A 16,802-nucleotide genomic window follows, 5' to 3' on the forward strand; every position below is an offset into this window, starting at 1 on the left:
AAACTTGTGATGAGATAAAATAGGAATGGAAGTAGAGTTTATAAGAAATAGATGTTTTGAAAATTGTTCCCCAAAAGTAAATGATGAATTTTTTTTATTTAACCTGGATATCCAATCTGTTATACGAACCGACTAATCACAGGGCGATCATCTGCTTTGCAGATATCCCGAAAGCACCGCATTTGAACCTCCGTGGCCACAATGGGATTTTTATTCCTCATTTGATTTGAACATGAGACATCCTGGTACTTTTTGACCTTTGGAATCAAGCTCAAAATCAATCAGACACCACCCTTATGGTTAAATGATGAAATTTTACTATCGCATGTCTATGATTAATTAATTATAATTTAACTACAAGAAGTTATTAAACGATAGGTAAGCGTAAGTACCAAGTACGTGAACCTAATTAATGCATTCTTTACATGTAGATGGCCATGCAACTTTTTACCTCACTATACCCTATGCCCTATTCTATTATTCTTAAATGCTTGAACGATTTTCCTTTAAAATTAATTTAATATTTTTGTCACAAAAGAAATGAAATATAGTGATGATATTATAACCTCGAATTATAAAATAATAAAAATTATTTTCAATTTATAGTATTTAGAAAAATAAATAATTAATATATATAAATTCGGTCGGAAAGATCTTCCAAAAGATAAGATGGGGACCGATCAGCCTTACCATAACCGAGCTTTTTCAGGCCGAGCCAAGATCAATTTTCGATCCCAATGCCATATATACATACAAAAAATCATAATAGTGCACACTACAGAACCAATCCTCCAGGTCAAAAAAAACCATCTACATATGCAAAGAAACTAACAACGAAGAGTATAACAACAAACTTTGTTCGACAAAAAAACCGATCGATTTTCGAACTTCCGGTACTCGTACTACTGGCCAAAAATTAGTAGTGGTTTTGATGATCCACACCATCTTCTGTTGTTACATGTATGTACACATTTTCTGCTCTCACCTTAGCATCCTATGGAGGTTCTTAGTTTGTTGAGTTGGCATTGATATTGATGTGGCCAAAAAAAAGTGCAAAAAGGAGGTTTTTATAAGCCACTACATTATGGATGCTCTTAGGATTAAGGATCTTGTTTCTTCTTACATAAATACTACGGTTAAACCTCGGCTAAACCAAAAGTTTTCGAGCATTTTCGACTGCTTTAACATAAAAATATAATCTCCACAACGTTAAATTATCCTGCAAGATAATAACCACATCATGACGGTTTAGAGAACGATAATGTCGTGCTTGACCAAAAACATAAAACATGTTACCAGAGGGTCATTGGCTTAGTGGTATCTGTCAACGGTTCAAGTTTCACCACACATGACAGAGTGTGTGTGTGTGTGTGTGTGTGTGTGTTTGTGTGTGTGTGTGAGGTTCAAGGGAAAACCTCCCAGAAAATGAAAAACTAAATAATACCCTGATAACCGTTCGTCTGTACGGTATGCACATGTGCTTACGTGTTCCTCGGTTTTTCATATTTTTTGTGGTTTTCCCTAAAGCTCACCCTATATATATTGTGTGTGTATATATATTGTATATATAAATTGACCCTATATGATATTATATGGGGTTGGGTTCTCGTGAAACAAACCTATTTTCATGAGACTAGTTGTGCAGACACATAAGCGCACCGAACCTTCAAAGCAAAAGCATTGTAAAGGAACAAAAACAAACCTTTACAGTGTTTTCATTGTGCAGTTTTGGTGTTTATTTTGTACCTTCACAGCGTTTTCCTATAAAGATTCAGTGTTATTTTGTAGTCTCACGAAAATAGGCTGGTCTCACATGACCCCAAAGTCTAATCATATACTTCAAAACAGAGAACAAGTTTGTATTACCTCGTGTTGCAGATCGACGGTCATATGATCACTAGATTGGCTTCCGGAACGTTTTCCAAGTTGTATGATTTCAACGACCCGATCCAGGTTTTTTGTAGGCAGATTCTCGATCAATCTCCGTAGCTGAAGCTTTTCCGCAAGTGTCATTGGCCTGATAAGTATCATTAGTTTAGAAATCAGACCAATTTTCCAACTTATTAACGGCAAAATGCATCAGAAGATGACAAAGTTGCGTAATAGCATCTCCAACAGATACTCTATAATTTTTCTAAAAATTTTGAGTATCAGAAGTCAAAATTTGTATAAAGAAATCACATCCAACTCCGATCCAACTCCGACAGCTGTTCCTTTTTAGAGATTCTAGCATTTATTATATTATTAAAATATTTGTTACATTTAATAAAATATTATTTCTCTGTCGTAAACATTTAATTTCAATGACTCTTATTGTTGGGAAGAGTTAAAAGTATTCTCTCTCATAAATATTGAGTTTCAGAGATTTCTCCAAATTTGGATATTTTCACATTCTTTCTCTTCTTTCTCTCTATTTTAGATAACAGTTCAGCATAGCTGTTGGAGCAAAAAAATTTCTATTTGAACATAGTTGTTGGAGATGCTCTTAGAGGTTGTTTACCAAACACTTATCGGCAATGAGTTACTACTCTCATGTAACTTTATCGGGTAACATTCTCGGCCATCAAAATGAATTGCCAATAATCATAGTAATCATATTTTACCTCGTAAGCACTTACCAGTTAAAAGTCTTTTCTCTCACTTACCGGCTAAGATTCTCGATCTATGTTGTTAATAGCGTCGCTATTGCAGCGATATCTCGGATAGTGGACATTAGCAAAATAATGGTGGTCAGATTGCGGTTTAAATTGCGGTAGCGCAATTACCGGCGCAATTTACTGCAATTTTGACCGATATTTAGGGTCAATTGCATTCGATATTAACGTTACTTTTTTTGGGGGGGTGGGCTTTATTTTCCGTCTCTGTTTTTAGATAGTTGGGCTTTATTTCCAGTGTTTCTTTTTTGAGCTTTATTTTTCTTAAGTTTAATCCATTAACATAAGTTGGAAGAACTAGGTTTCTCTATCGACAACCTGTTTTAGTCTTTAGACTATCTGTTCTTCTGGGCTCTGTTCAGCGATTTCATCTGCTTTAGACGACCACAACCCACGAGTCTCACGCTCTCAACTTCTGTTTCCAACTTCTATTTCCAGCTTCTGCTTCTGTCTCCAGGTATCACGAGTCTGGAGTCTGAATTCTTAATCTTGATTGATAAGAAAATCGAAGCAGATTGGTCAATTAAACTCCCTCTGCTCCAACTTCTGCTCCCTCTGTTTTTCAGCTACAGTCTCCAACTTCTGAATTTTTTTAATTATTCTTGTTTTGACTTTGAACTTGGTACCTAGAACTTGTTTAATTATTCTTGTTTGCTCCAGCTTCTGTTTGGTTTGTTGTTAGTCACTTACTTGTTAGGACTTGGCTTTGTTAGGGCTTAGTTAAAGGAACTAATGGAAAGTAGAGAAGGGGGTCAATCTTCAAGAGCATCTGTGACTCTGAATACTACTACTAACTACTTCATTAGATGTGGGTACAAAATGCATCAACGGTGATATGGCTTGGGAATGGGGGTATGGAAAGATCCAACCAAAAAAATGATGTATGGTGTACTTTGTGCGGTAAAAAAGTAAGTGCAGGGATCACTAGATTGAAAGAACATCTTGCTCACACCGGAGGTAATGTGGTTGGTTGTCCTATCTGACTAATGACATCAAGAAAAGAGTTCTTGAATCGAAGAAAGAAAAGGATAAGCAAAAGAAAGAAAGAAATAGAAGAGTAGAAATTCTTCGACAATACACGGTTGAACCCGGTGAAGATGATAGTGATGGTGATGATGATGATGACGGGAAAGAACAAGATGAAATAGAAATTATTGAAGGAGAGCACAAGCCGACAAGCCATCTCGTAGTTTGAAACGAAAGGCCGCTAGTGATGTTCGCAGTCCTCTTGATTCTATGTTGAAGCCCGACTATGGCAAGATAAAACAAACCACTTGAGATAGAAATAACCCAATCAAGGAGAAGTTAAAGATGGCCGCTTGAAAAGAGTTTGCTGTTTGGACATATTCGGTTGGGTTGCCCTTCAATGCCGTGCACAACGAGAACTTTCAAAAGTTTATAAATGCCGTTGGAGACTGGAGAGTATGGAAGAGGTAATTACCATTTATTGAAAAGGTAATTACTAACTTTATTCGTATCATTGGCTCCGAGTTATCACAACATTCGTGTCACTTTGTGGAAAGATGTACTCGACGATACAAACAAGTTTGTGGATTCCTTTCGATCGCATTGGAAGAAAAGTAAATGCACTATTATGTCTGATTTTTGGAAATGCGGGAAAGGTCAAAGCTTGATAAACTTTTTGGTCAATTTTCCTAAAGGAACCATTTTTTGAAATCAATTGATGCATCGAAGCATGTGAAAGATTCTCAATTAATTATAAAGATGCTCAATTAATTGTAAAGATGATCAATGAGGTTATAGACGATGTCAGAGAGGAGAACATTGTGCACGTGAGTAGGTGACAAATATGCTATCTATAAGTATTAACATAGTCTACATATATCAAAGTATTGACTAATTGTTTTTTTTACTTACTAGTTTGTTACTGATGACGGGTCCAACTTTAAAGCTGTTGGAAAAATCTTGGAAGAACAACATCCTCAGATGTTTTGGACACCATGCGGCATGCGCAACACATTGCGTGAATCTTATGATAGGAGTTAGGAGATGTCAGAGAGAAAATACCGAAGATTAAAAGTGTGTTAGCTGATGCGAGAGCGATAATGGTTTATATCCATAACCACGGAAGGATTATGAATATGATGCGGAGGCTCACTAAAAATAGGGAATTACATAGGTCTTGTGTTACAAGGTTTGCAACACAATTCTACACCATTCAGAGCATTCATGAGAACTGGCATCATCTCCAGGTGCTATTTGTTTCTGAACAATGGAGGAAGAGTAACTTTGCCAAGAAAGCCATCGGGAAAAAAATTGAAAGAATAATAGCTAAGCAAGAGTTTTGGGACAGTATTTATCTTGCTTGTCAGGTACTGGCACCATTGGTTGATATTGTTCGGTTGGTTGACACGGAGGAGAAGTTGTGTATGGGTTATATATACAATGCTATGGAAAAAGAAAAAGATCAAATTAAGAACTCGACAAACACTACTCTCGAGAGATTGATCACTAGGGTGTGGTCTATGATTCAGGCACGTTGGAGTGACCAGCTTCATCATCCTTTGGATGCAAGTATAATTTATAAAACATTGTTATGTTTTATTTAATTTTAAAGTTAATACAATTATTGGTATCAACTTTTTAGTACATTTGTAGCCAATTATTACCTCAACCCTGCCATCTATTATGCACAAGATTTAGAAGTTGAGAATAATAAATGCATTAAGACGGGATTAAATGAGGCAATAGACCGACTTCTGCGTGATGAAGAAAGAAATGATACTTTTAAGGATGGAACTTAATCATTATATGTCGAGTCATCGGGGCAATTTGGATCTACGGCTGCCATAAAGAATAGAGCTAAAGTTGCACCACGTAAGTATGATAATCAATACAATATTATATATATATAGATATATACATACATATTCAAAAGTTTATGTATGTGTTTTTTATTAACTTAATATACCTATAAAATGTAGAAGTATGGTGGCATTCTTATGGCATTGACACACCTCTGCTCCAACAATTTGCGATTAGTGTTCTAAGCCAAACTTTTAGCACTTCTCTTTGTGAGCGGAATTGGAGTGCATTTGATCATGCAAGTTTTCTTGGTTATGGAAAATGTATTAGCTCAAATGCAAATTTAATTCAAGTAATAATTTTTAAATTTATCAATTATCATTTCAATTGCACTCTAAGAAGAGGAATTGTCTTTTGCAAAAGAAGTTGAATGATCTTGTATTCATTCAATATAACAAAAGACTAGAGAGGCGCAATAAAACTCTTAGGGATGACAAATCTTCATATCCTATTTTCTTGAGAGATGTGGAAGAAAATGATGATTGGGTGGTTCCAACCGAAGTTGAGTTGCAAGAGTTTGTGGATGCAAGAGATGGCCTCCTTTGGTTAGAGTAAGAAGTACAAGAAGCAATAGGAGGTAATGAACAAGTTGGGCCAAGTACAAGAAGTAAAAGGGAGCGCTATAGGGATGATGATGATCACGTTGGAGGTGAAGGGGGGAAGGGGAAGAGTGGGAAGCTAGCCTAAACGAAGAAGTGAACGTATTAGATGATGCTGACTCAGATGCAGAACCTATTGCTTGCGATTAGCTCATTTATGAACACTTTTCCTATTTTGCAAATGATATGTTTATGTAGGCATATTATATATATAATTATATATAATTCGAAGAAATATTTCCGCTATTTTTGGACCGTTATAGCACCGCTATAACCGCTATTTCAAATATCGGTCTCGACCGCAATTTTGTATTTTCACCGCTATAACAGCATAGTTCTCGATCCTTACTATGCCTCTTACCGGATAAGATTGTCAGTTCTTTCCATGCTCATCCAGTAAGGTAAGCGCTTACCTGATAAGCGTTAAATAAAACGGCCCCTTAGAGCATCTTCAACATCTATGCTATCATTTTTCTATAATAAAGCATGAAAAGTCAAAATATCTTAAAAAACTACATCCAACTCTAACAGCTACTTTATTTTAGCAATTCTAACATTAATTATATTAATAAAATATTCAATACCATTTAATAAAATATTATTCTCTCTCCTATACATTTAATTTCAATACTTCTTATTGGTGGGAAATAATTAAAATATCATTTCTCTCTCTTCTATATAGTTTTAGAGATTTCTCCAAATTTAGAGATTTCTATCTAATCTTTGTTCTTTTCTCTATTTTACCATACCATTTAACATAGATGTTGGAGCAAAAAAATTCTTTAACTCTTCAAAGGTTTCTATTTCAGCATAGCTGTTGGAGATGCTCTTTGTTCCTATTTCAAATTTTCCTATTTTTTATCCATTTTGACCGATGACCTGCTGGTCTTGTAACATTTGGTGACATGAATGTCAAGTTTATAATTCCAAACGGATACACGTTATCAAATATTACAAGATCAACAAGTTACCGGTCTCAACGGGCGCACCATAGTGAGAATAAAGGGCAAACGACCATATAAAACTCTAAACTCCTCTATTGGTAGATAAACGACATACCTGCAACTGGAAATGACGATATCAAGAAGCTCTTCGAGTTTCTCCTGCATCCGATCAAGCTGAGAACACATTTGTCATCAAATTAGCCAAAAAAACATGTCATTTCTTCATGGCCTCAATGATGTCACAATGCCAAAAACAGCAGCCATTTTATAACCCCGAGAAAAAAGGGTTGTGCTCAATCTTAAAAAAATTAGTATTTGTACCGTTGCAGATAATTCAGCCGAATGTTTCTCCATCTTTTCTTCAACCTTTGGACCTCGGTTTACCAAGAGGACTTGCAAATCATCATTAACCTGAAACCCGCGCCGGGGGGGGGGGGGGGTCAAACAAACGGGTTAGATGACCAAACAAAACGTGCCCGGTATAACCTACAGAGTGTAAAATGTACGCATACTTGACCCCCGGCATACAGAAAGTGTGAGAAAGAGTTGGTAAACTCAAAATTTGAAATTCCCCCAAAATCAACCAAAAACCGAAAAAGTCCCCTGAAAGCAACCCAAAAACCCTTAAAAAGTCCCTCAAAATCAACCAAAAAAATAAAAAATCACTGAAAAACGGTCGAATTCAGCTAAAAACACATCGGGCTTATGCCTAACGCATAGTCTGGCGTTTGGCTCAAAAGGTCGATTCCATTTGAAAAAATGCATTTGCATTCCCAAAACGACATAATTGACTTTCTCCAGGTCAAACCGTGTTAACTTTCCCACAGGATCAAACCGCAGCTGTAAAGGTACAATGGGTATTTATATACGCAAAGAAAATAAATAATATCTACCTCTCCGTTTCCTTTATCGTCTCTTGAACTTGATCCAAAAAACGACTCATTCACGTCCATATAATTTAAAGACCCTTTTGCTTGTTTTAAACAATCGTCACAAACGAACTACATAAATGAAAAACTACGTTAATAACAATTAAGATAAAAAAAATCAAGAGAAATGTAGACTTCATCTTACCTTAGGTTCATCGAGATTACTTTTTTCGGGATACATATCCGTTTTAGAAAACTTTGCACACCCGATAGTGGAACACCCGGTTAACGATTTACCTGGTTTAGCCACCACACCCTTCCGTTCATTTTGTGAACCCTGTTTATTTCAATATTTAGTGATGGGAATCGGTAATTTAGAAAAAAAAGACAACAAAAAGATCTGAAGGCATCAGTTGGGGATGGGAACTAAGGTTGCCTTATAAGGGACTAGATACCTCCTCTACTAGACGCGTTTTAAACCTGAGTCCAAAGTCCAGGTGTGTGGACAAAGCGGACACTATCTGGTACGGTTGGCCTGGGATGTTACAAAATTAGGGTTTGTAGACGGGACTATACAGGGGAGAGTGAGGTAGTCATGTGACAGAATTGTGCAAGATTTTAGGGTTTTAATTTGACATGCAAGTCCACGGCCAAATACTTATTATTTCTTGGGTATCCTCTTCAGTCTTCTCGTCGAGTCCCCTTTCTCCTCGGAGTTCAGTAATTTACCAATCTTGTCTTATCTCCCTCATTTTTGTTACACCTAGTTTGGTGGCGTAAAAAAAATGCAATTTTATCCTACTCATGATATGAATTCACTCCTGTGATTCAGCATCTAAGAGCATCTCCAACAGTTGTGCTATAATTTTTCTAAAATAAAATATATAAAATCAAAATCTTTAAAAAAAGCTACTCTATTTTAGCAATTCCGACATTAATTATATTTTATTAAAATACGTATAAATTCATCATCCCAACACATTTCGTAAAGAAACTTCATAAAAAGTTGTAACACATTCAACTTCGTTGATGGAAACAATTAAAATAATACATCTTTCTCCTCGATATTAAGTTCTAAAGATTTCTTAAAATCTGGAGATTTCTACCTTCTCTCTCTTTCTTTTTCTCTATTTCAGCATACACTTTAACATAGTTGTTGGAGCAAAAGAAAACTCTTAAATCTCCAAAGTCCCAATTTAGCATAGGTGTTGCAGATGCTCTAAGAGCATCACCAACGATATACTATTTTAGAAATTTTGGAGATCTGGGAAAATTTCGCTCCGATAGATATGTTGAACTCTTCTCTAAAAGCAAGAAAAAAGGTAGAGAGGATGGAGAAATCTCCAAATTTAGAATAAGAGAGAGAAAATATAGCATACGTGTTGGAGATACTCTAAGAGCATCTCCAACAGGTATGCTATATTCTCTCTTCTTTCAAATTTAGAGATTTCTCCATTCTCTCTCCCTCTTTTATCTATTTTAGAGGAGATTTTAGCACAACTGTTGGAGCAAAATTCTCTCAAAAATCTAAAACAGCATAGCTGTTGGAGATGCTCTAAGTAACTAAAGAACCCTTTATCTTCAAGATATAATAACGACAAAGTAATAAATAAACCAAAAATGGAAAAAACAATCAATCGTGAAAATGTGGAAATGTCTAAACCTATAGAGTTAAAATTCTACCAATTCGGAAAATTTTCAATATGTTTCAACAGTAATGCGTATAAAATAATGCTACATGTAAAGCATAACGGTTGTAAAATCGTACAAACAACATACCTCCCCCGTAAGATTACAGCTGACAGGACTAACAATCAGAGGTTCGTTTATCGAAGATGAAGAAGACGGAACTTTGAGTCTCTTAAGTGCACGACTTTCATTCTCATCCTTGCTGTTAGGATCTTGATATCTTGCACTACTCTTTGTGGGTGCCATAAGACCTCTCAAACGATGCATGGAAAACACGGGATCCAACATCTGCTTTCATTTATGTACATAATCACGTGATAATCAGATAAAGATAAAGCTCGGCTACAACACATCCAATAATAGTTACATGTGTGTGTGTACATATATATAGAGGGAAGTTAAGGGGAACACCCCCAAAAAATTGAAAAACTGAGGAACACGCATACAAGTAACAGTCAGATATATTTCAAAATAGGGGCAGAGCGATATCACACCGCTATTCTCCTAGGGACCGTGAACCGCTATTGCACCTCTATAGCAGCATGATTAACAACATAGGATAAGATGCATCTGTATGAATGTATATGCATACTCTCACAAATGGGTACATGTGTATGCTTTGTGGTTTTAGATTCAAACCTAAGATTTTAAATCTCGTCAAAAGAAAAAAACGGAACGGTTTTGGCATACCTCGTCCACTTCCCGTGTTAGAGCAACAACGCTTTGGCGAAGCATTGCCAACAATTTCGCTTTCTTGAAACCCGAAAGTCCATCTCCTGCAGCATTACGAAATAAAGAACCAAAACCAACGAAATCGGTTTTCTCATCACATCCACCTTCCTCCTCCTCCTTCTTTGGTAGCAACTCCTTATCCCTAAAACTCCCATTCGTTGTTCCAACTACCCGACAAGAAAATGGAGAAAAATCATCGCCGGAAAGCAGCTCCGCTACCCCCTGAATGTAAAACTGGAATAAATCTGGTCTAACATAATCGGCTGATACATTCATATCCCTCGAGATTCCGGAGGACATGACACTGATTCACCAATCCTGTTGCAATCATATCACAATGGAAATTTTACCTTCAACTTTTCTGCTACAATTTATATAAACCCTTTAGGGGGAAAACATACAGCAGAGACAAATTTTATTGCAGATTTTGGGCAATAAAGTTCAATTCGGTGAAACGAAGAATTAACCCAATAAGATGATATCGAACTCTATAAATTTTAGATGCATATATATACATAATATGTATAGAGGAAGGATCGTGCGAGAAGCTAAACATTTTGCGAGAAGCCGAAAAGTTTCAATATCATACATGATTACTCTCCATTGGGTGTCTTTAATCATGTATGATTATATATATGTTGTCATGTGTTTAATCATATACGATTAAGCTTTTGTATCATGCATTTAATCAGATATATATATATATTTATATATATATATATATATAGGGTTGGGTTCACGTGAGACCAGCCTGTTTTCGTAAGACCCGTGAGACCAGCATTTTACACGTAAACTTCACAGCAAAAACACTGTGAAGGTTTAAAAAAAGTCGAACCTTCACAACAAAAACACTGTGAAGGTTTTAAAAAGTCACATTCACAGCATTTTGCTGTGAAGTTTCAAGTGTAAAATACTGGTCTCAGGTCTCACGAAAACAGGCTGGTCTCACATGATCCCAAATCTATATATATATATATATATATATAAATTTTATATTCAACTTTTCTGCCACGATTTATATAAACCCTTTTGGGCAATAAACTTCAATTCTATAGATTTCAGATGCGTACATATGTATGAATATATAATATATATATTATGTATATAAGAACCACAAACCTAAACACTAACGCTAAATCGTCGTCCATGGAACCAGAAACAATAAATCAATCGAATATAAATCGAAATCCAGACACAAACGCTAAACCCTAATCCTTTAATACACAATACGATTGCAAAAAAAATTGGAAAGGGGAAGAGCAGAACGAACCTCGAGAAGCTGAAATGAAGCTTTCGAACCAGAGATTTAATGGGATTTTTTGCAGATAACGGTTATTTGGGGAATTCGTGCTTCTTTTCTTCGGTGGTCGGAAATCAAATCGCCATCAATCACACCGCTTGATTCATGAATTTAAATGCTCAAACGCCATATGTTTACACTTTTGGTTCAATCACACCGCCATATGAATTTGATTCATCGCTTCCTCCGAATGCTGTACCATTTTATTTCGAATTACTTGACCTATTTAATATTATACACTTTTGGTCCCTATCTTTTTCCATTTTTTGGTTTTTGGTCCTTTAATTATTTAGAGTAAATTACGAATTTGGTCCCTGTGGTTTATTGAAAATAATATCTTTCATCCTTACAGTTTTGAAATTACAAAATAGATAATCTTGGTTTGCAAAAATGTTCATATTTAGTCCCTCTTTTTAATGACCGTTAAAAAATTTCGTGAAATAAATATATTTTCATTCTTTTCTCGATTTATTTGTTTTTAACCCAATCAAAAACCACATGGGGCAAACTATAAAATCGATTTTCATTGGTTAAAAAGACCAAAATGGATAAAAAGAATGAAAATACTTCTCGTTTTTAACAGACATTAGAGGGAGGGACCAAATCCGAACGTTTTTCCAAACATCCATTGTCATCTTTTAATTTCGAAACTATGAGACGAAAAAATGTTGTTTTTAGCAAACTATAGAGACCAAATTTGTAGTTTACTCTTTTTTTAAGTATATAATATTTATATACCGCAAATGTAACAAATAAACTCCCATACACTTGAACTCTAACCTCCTAGAAAGCCAAAGACTACGATACCGTTAGGTCAAAGGCCTTTTGGTTAATTTACTCTTCTTCCTAATTACAAGTTTTTCATGGTTTGCATTTTTTTTAATCGAATACTTAACCTTAGTTAACATAATATAAAATTCATGTTTAGTTTCCAATTTAACGAAAATTATTCATAAACTTCATTTATTTTAAGTTTGTTACTGACATTTGCAAAACTGCTCGGTTTTCGTTTCTACCATCAACAGTCGTTATGTCTATTATCTCCAATTAAACTAGTGATATTTTGATAAATGAAAAAGAGGACGTGAGAGATCTTTATAACATCGTTTGAAATATCTTATGATACCCACAACTGGTTGTGCTTTGATATCTGGATGCATGTAAGCGATTTAAGGTTCATTTTATGTCAACGAACTCTTAATTGTTAGTCTTATCAGTTGTAATCGCCTTGGGGAGGTATGATGTTTGAACGAGTGCACGATCATTTTGTTTTACACTTAGCACAATTGTATGAGCATTAATAGTCAAATACTTTTAAAAATGTTGAATTGTTATACTGTGTGGTTGAGATTTAACAAGTTTATTTTTTATTTTAGTTTATTCTTATATATTTGTCATTATTATATCAACATATCTTAAACATAAGCGGTTCTATAATTACTTATATACTTTAATTTATACTGTTACAACATTCCCGACTGACACGTTGATGAAAGTTTTACAGTAGAATATGAAACAAATGACTTTGGATTACTCCATGCGCGTACATAATGAAATTTTGGGCAAAAATTTGATTAACAGCAATCCCACCTGGTCGACATGAAATATGTCTTCAATGATACCAATACGAGGAGACATTTTTTATTTGGCAAAAGTTCATGTTATTGGCAAAAGTCTACTTCGGCCCTCAATTATGAACCAAAGACCGGTTTTTAAAAAATCTAGTAGAAGCTTTACACGGATGATATTTATGGGATGATTGGTTAGAGGTATTAAACAGTAATCAATGTAAATGAACATATAATATAATAAGTTCAATCCCAATAATCCCAAATTTTTATTGCAGGTTAAATTTAGAGAATTCATACCCATTTTTATTCTCTATTATTTTTATTCTTATTCGTCTCAATCAAACGGTCCCTTAAATAATTTCGTATATTATTTAAAGATGTCTTCATTTTAGCAGAAAATATTATTTGAATTAAAAATTGAAATTATATTAATAAACAAATTAATTTAATACATTTAAATGGCAGCTAAGGCCCCTATAGCTCAGTGGTAGAGCGCCAGTCTTGTAAACTGGAGGTCTGTAGTTCGATCCTGCATGGGGGCATTAATTTTTTCCCCTCTAAATTCAAAATATTTTTGCCCCCCATCTAGGGTGTATACGGTGTGGTTTTTGACATATTTACAATCAAACCCCTATTAGTATTAGGGGTGTTTTTATGAAGAAATAAGCTTCTCTTTGATTTTGGATTCTTATTAAATCCTAATTTCATATATGTGAAACCCTTTTTTAGTTTGCAGTTCTTGATGATACATGATTTTGTGAGGATTCTTATACCCTGATTTCGTATCTGTGTTCTTAGCTTCTTGGGGTTTAATTTTTGTTGCCATTGATGATGAATTAATGATCAATTAGAAGAAATTTTGCTTGTTTGATGTTTTGTTCTTAGTTTCCTTGAGTTTTGGGGATCCAATATATTCTTTGATGATATATCACTCTAGAGACTCAACATTTCCAGATAATTTATGCCCGTCTAGTTTTCATCGGGGGCATGTTGGTGTCCTACATCAGGACCTTTCATCCTCAACATCAACTCTTTTGTAAAGTAATCTAATAGGGTTTCACATATTCTTACCATTGAATTTAGAGGGACCTTTTTTTGTTTAGAAATTGCTAGTTTGCAAGTTTATATGATGTGATGGTATCATGTTTTCTTCTGATACCTCACATCTTGTCCACCTCTTTTCAAGTATAGATTTGAGGAGGAAAAAAAGTTAGATTCTTCTTGTAATTTTGCAATTATTAGTTACAAAGGTGCATATGAATACATAATGGCATAGGTGGGGTGGGGTGGGGGGTAAGTAGAGATGTGATCTGGCAATCTTTATTCTTTACAAAAACCAGTTTACACCCTGGATATGTGTTGGACTCCACATCTTTGACTACCTTATGCATCACTTGCCTTTATTTTAAACCACTTGAACTCATATGACACTCTTTTGAACCACAAATGGGTGAACATGATACATACACTTGGTTTACTTGAATCTTGAACAATTCAATCGACAAACAAAAGTTAGGTCTCGAAACTCTTGTCGTTAGGATCGGATCAGATTGAACGGACCGAGAGTGAGGTAGGCAGATGAAAAACATGTGGGGTTTTTTTTTTTTTTTTTTTTTTGGAGGGGTGGGGGCGGTGTTGGAGGCGGACCCAGAAATTTTTTCAAATGGTGCAAAATTTGACTATAAGATATGTGTATTTTTTTTTCAAAATATTAATCAATAAAGCCTTTGTGTTAACGTTTCAGTCTCAAAAACTATATGGTGGAACCCACTAAGTTCTGTCAAATTCCCGTCTACTTGTCACATTAAATATGAGACAACAAGTTTTTATTATGTTTTATAAAATATTATGTTTGTGTATGAAACGCAACTTCAATAGTCAGGATTAGTGGTCTTTATTTTGAGGCAGCAGAGGATTAGCAGATGCAATGGTTGCACATGGGAGGCACGTGCACTTTTATATAGTGTTTTTGGGGATTAACCCAACCCACTTTGCTTTTGGGAGGAAGAGGACCATCATTTAGAGGTTATGGGTACTGTTCATCATTTAGGGGACATCACTTTTATCAAGTCAAGAATGGCCCCATCATTACATAAACAAACACCCCTTTTCTTCCAATTTAAATAATTTGGATGCTGAGTTACTCACTTTCTTCCCATTTTATGTATCATATATGTATGCATGTATGTGTATATATGTATGTATGGATGGATGGATGTAAAGACGAATCCATAAATTTTTCGAGTTGGTAGCACAATTTGACTATAAAAATATATATTTTCACAATATTAATTGGATTTATTGTTTGATTCTTTGTTCTTACATAGAAAAGACTCGTATTCGAATCCAATCTACATATATTTTTAAAAACACAAAATGTATATAAAAAAAATCAAATAATTTAAGTTAAAACAACAAATTTGACAACTCTGGACTCAAAAGTGGGTCTTTTGTATAAAGATAGTAACGTTTATTATCTTAGCCATTAAAGTCTTGTGAAAATATTTCAGTTTCAAAACTTATATGATGGCATCCAATAAAACAATACGATGACACCCTTCAGAAATGTATTTTTTTTCCTTTATGACGGAACCATGTAGCAATGGCCCGTGTCATTCTATCTTTCCATGTGGGTCCGTCCCTATAGGCATGTATGTGTAAATAGTATATATATATATATATATATATATATATATATATATATATATATATATGATGTTGGCACACCATACATGTATGTATGGTGAGTTTCTTCCCATTTCATCTTTTATTATGTGTGTATGTATGTATATGTGCATGCATACATGAATTTATGGTATAAAACTATAGATGATGTTGGTATACCATACATGTATGTATGGTGTAGTTACAGCCTGGTACATAAAGTCAAAGAAAACCCAAAATAATTAACTCAATGATGTTTATTAGAAGCTTGTTTTATAAAAATGACTTTTTAGTGTATTTTTAAGTTTTTATAGGAGCAAATTGTTGTTTCTTACCAAGGGATGTTGTAAACTAGAGACGCTGAGGCAATGTCAGATAAAGGTTACTGAGCTATAAATTCGAAGGACCCAAACAAACTCATCGTTTTCTTTATTTTCTGGTTAGGTATACAGACGGTATTACGGGACCATATTGTCGTTTTCAATCATGGATAAACTGTTCTGAACTAGGAACATTCGAGATTACGATCATTGAACTAAATTTCAAAGAATCCAAACATACCCACCGTTTTCTTTATTTTTTGGTCAGGTATAAAGATAGAAGCCCCTACCCCCTCCCTCCTCGTTCAAAACAACAGTCTGCTCCCATACAAACTCAGAAAAAAGTGATTTTGCAAAACTAGCTTCTGAAAAACATCATCAAGACATGTCCGATAGTCATTAATCGAAAAATTCAAGTGAACTAAACAAACCCATCATTTTCTTCATTTTTTAGTTAACTATAAAGTTGTTTTTTTTACCGTAGCATACTGTTGTTTTAATCATACAGATACTGTTTTGAACTAGGAGTAGGTCGAATGAATATCATTGAGCTAAAATTCATAGATTCCAAACATACCCACCATTTTCTTTATCTTTTCGTTAGTTATAAATATATGAGCCCCTACCCACCTCC

The 16,802-nt window shown here is 34.7% G+C and overlaps 1 protein-coding gene and 1 non-coding gene across 4 annotated transcripts; one reads left to right on the top strand and one right to left on the bottom strand.

Annotated features, from left to right (window-relative positions):
- Positions 1–892: 892 nt before the first annotated feature.
- Positions 893–11,801, bottom strand: LOC112513749. Of its 3 annotated transcripts, XM_025120103.1 has the most exons (10): positions 11,584–11,801; positions 10,272–10,631; positions 9,672–9,869; positions 8,098–8,229; positions 7,917–8,024; positions 7,345–7,434; positions 7,139–7,197; positions 1,867–2,017; positions 1,703–1,761; positions 1,143–1,219 (listed from the first exon to the last, which is right to left on the bottom strand). In XM_025120103.1, the coding sequence occupies exons 2-9, from the start codon at positions 10,611–10,613 to the stop codon at positions 1,705–1,707; spliced, it is 1,137 nt and encodes a 378-aa protein (XP_024975871.1). In that variant the 5' UTR covers positions 10,614–10,631; positions 11,584–11,801; the 3' UTR covers positions 1,143–1,219; positions 1,703–1,704. The 3 variants fall into 3 exon arrangements, with proteins under 3 accessions (XP_024975870.1, XP_024975872.1, XP_024975871.1); XM_025120102.1 differs by lacking the exon at positions 1,703–1,761 and having other exon boundaries at positions 893–1,219; XM_025120104.1 differs by lacking the exons at positions 1,703–1,761; positions 7,917–8,024 and having other exon boundaries at positions 893–1,219.
- Positions 11,802–13,654: 1,853 nt separating this feature from the next.
- TRNAT-UGU lies at positions 13,655–13,726 on the top strand. The gene has a single exon. It is a non-coding gene; the product is annotated as a tRNA-Thr (tRNA).
- The last annotated feature ends 3,076 nt before the right edge of the window (positions 13,727–16,802 follow it).

This window comes from Cynara cardunculus (genome assembly GCF_001531365.2).
Source record: "Cynara cardunculus var. scolymus isolate 2C chromosome LG 5, CcrdV1, whole genome shotgun sequence".
NCBI lineage: Eukaryota > Viridiplantae > Streptophyta > Magnoliopsida > Asterales > Asteraceae > Cynara > Cynara cardunculus.

What these genes read in the sequence shown, in the direction of transcription:
- LOC112513749 (XM_025120102.1), bottom strand. Translation starts at nt 10,613, where the DNA reads ATGTCCTCCGGAATCTCGAGGGATATGAATGTATCAGCCGATTATGTT. An exon ending in TAACACGGGAAGTGGACGAG is followed by an intron (nt 9,870 to 10,271) that starts GTATGCCAAAAC and finishes AAATGAAAGCAG; the next exon opens with ATGTTGGATCCCGTGTTTTC. An exon ending in GCTGTAATCTTACGGGGGAG is followed by an intron (nt 8,230 to 9,671) that starts GTATGTTGTTTG and finishes TGAAATAAACAG; the next exon opens with GGTTCACAAAATGAACGGAA.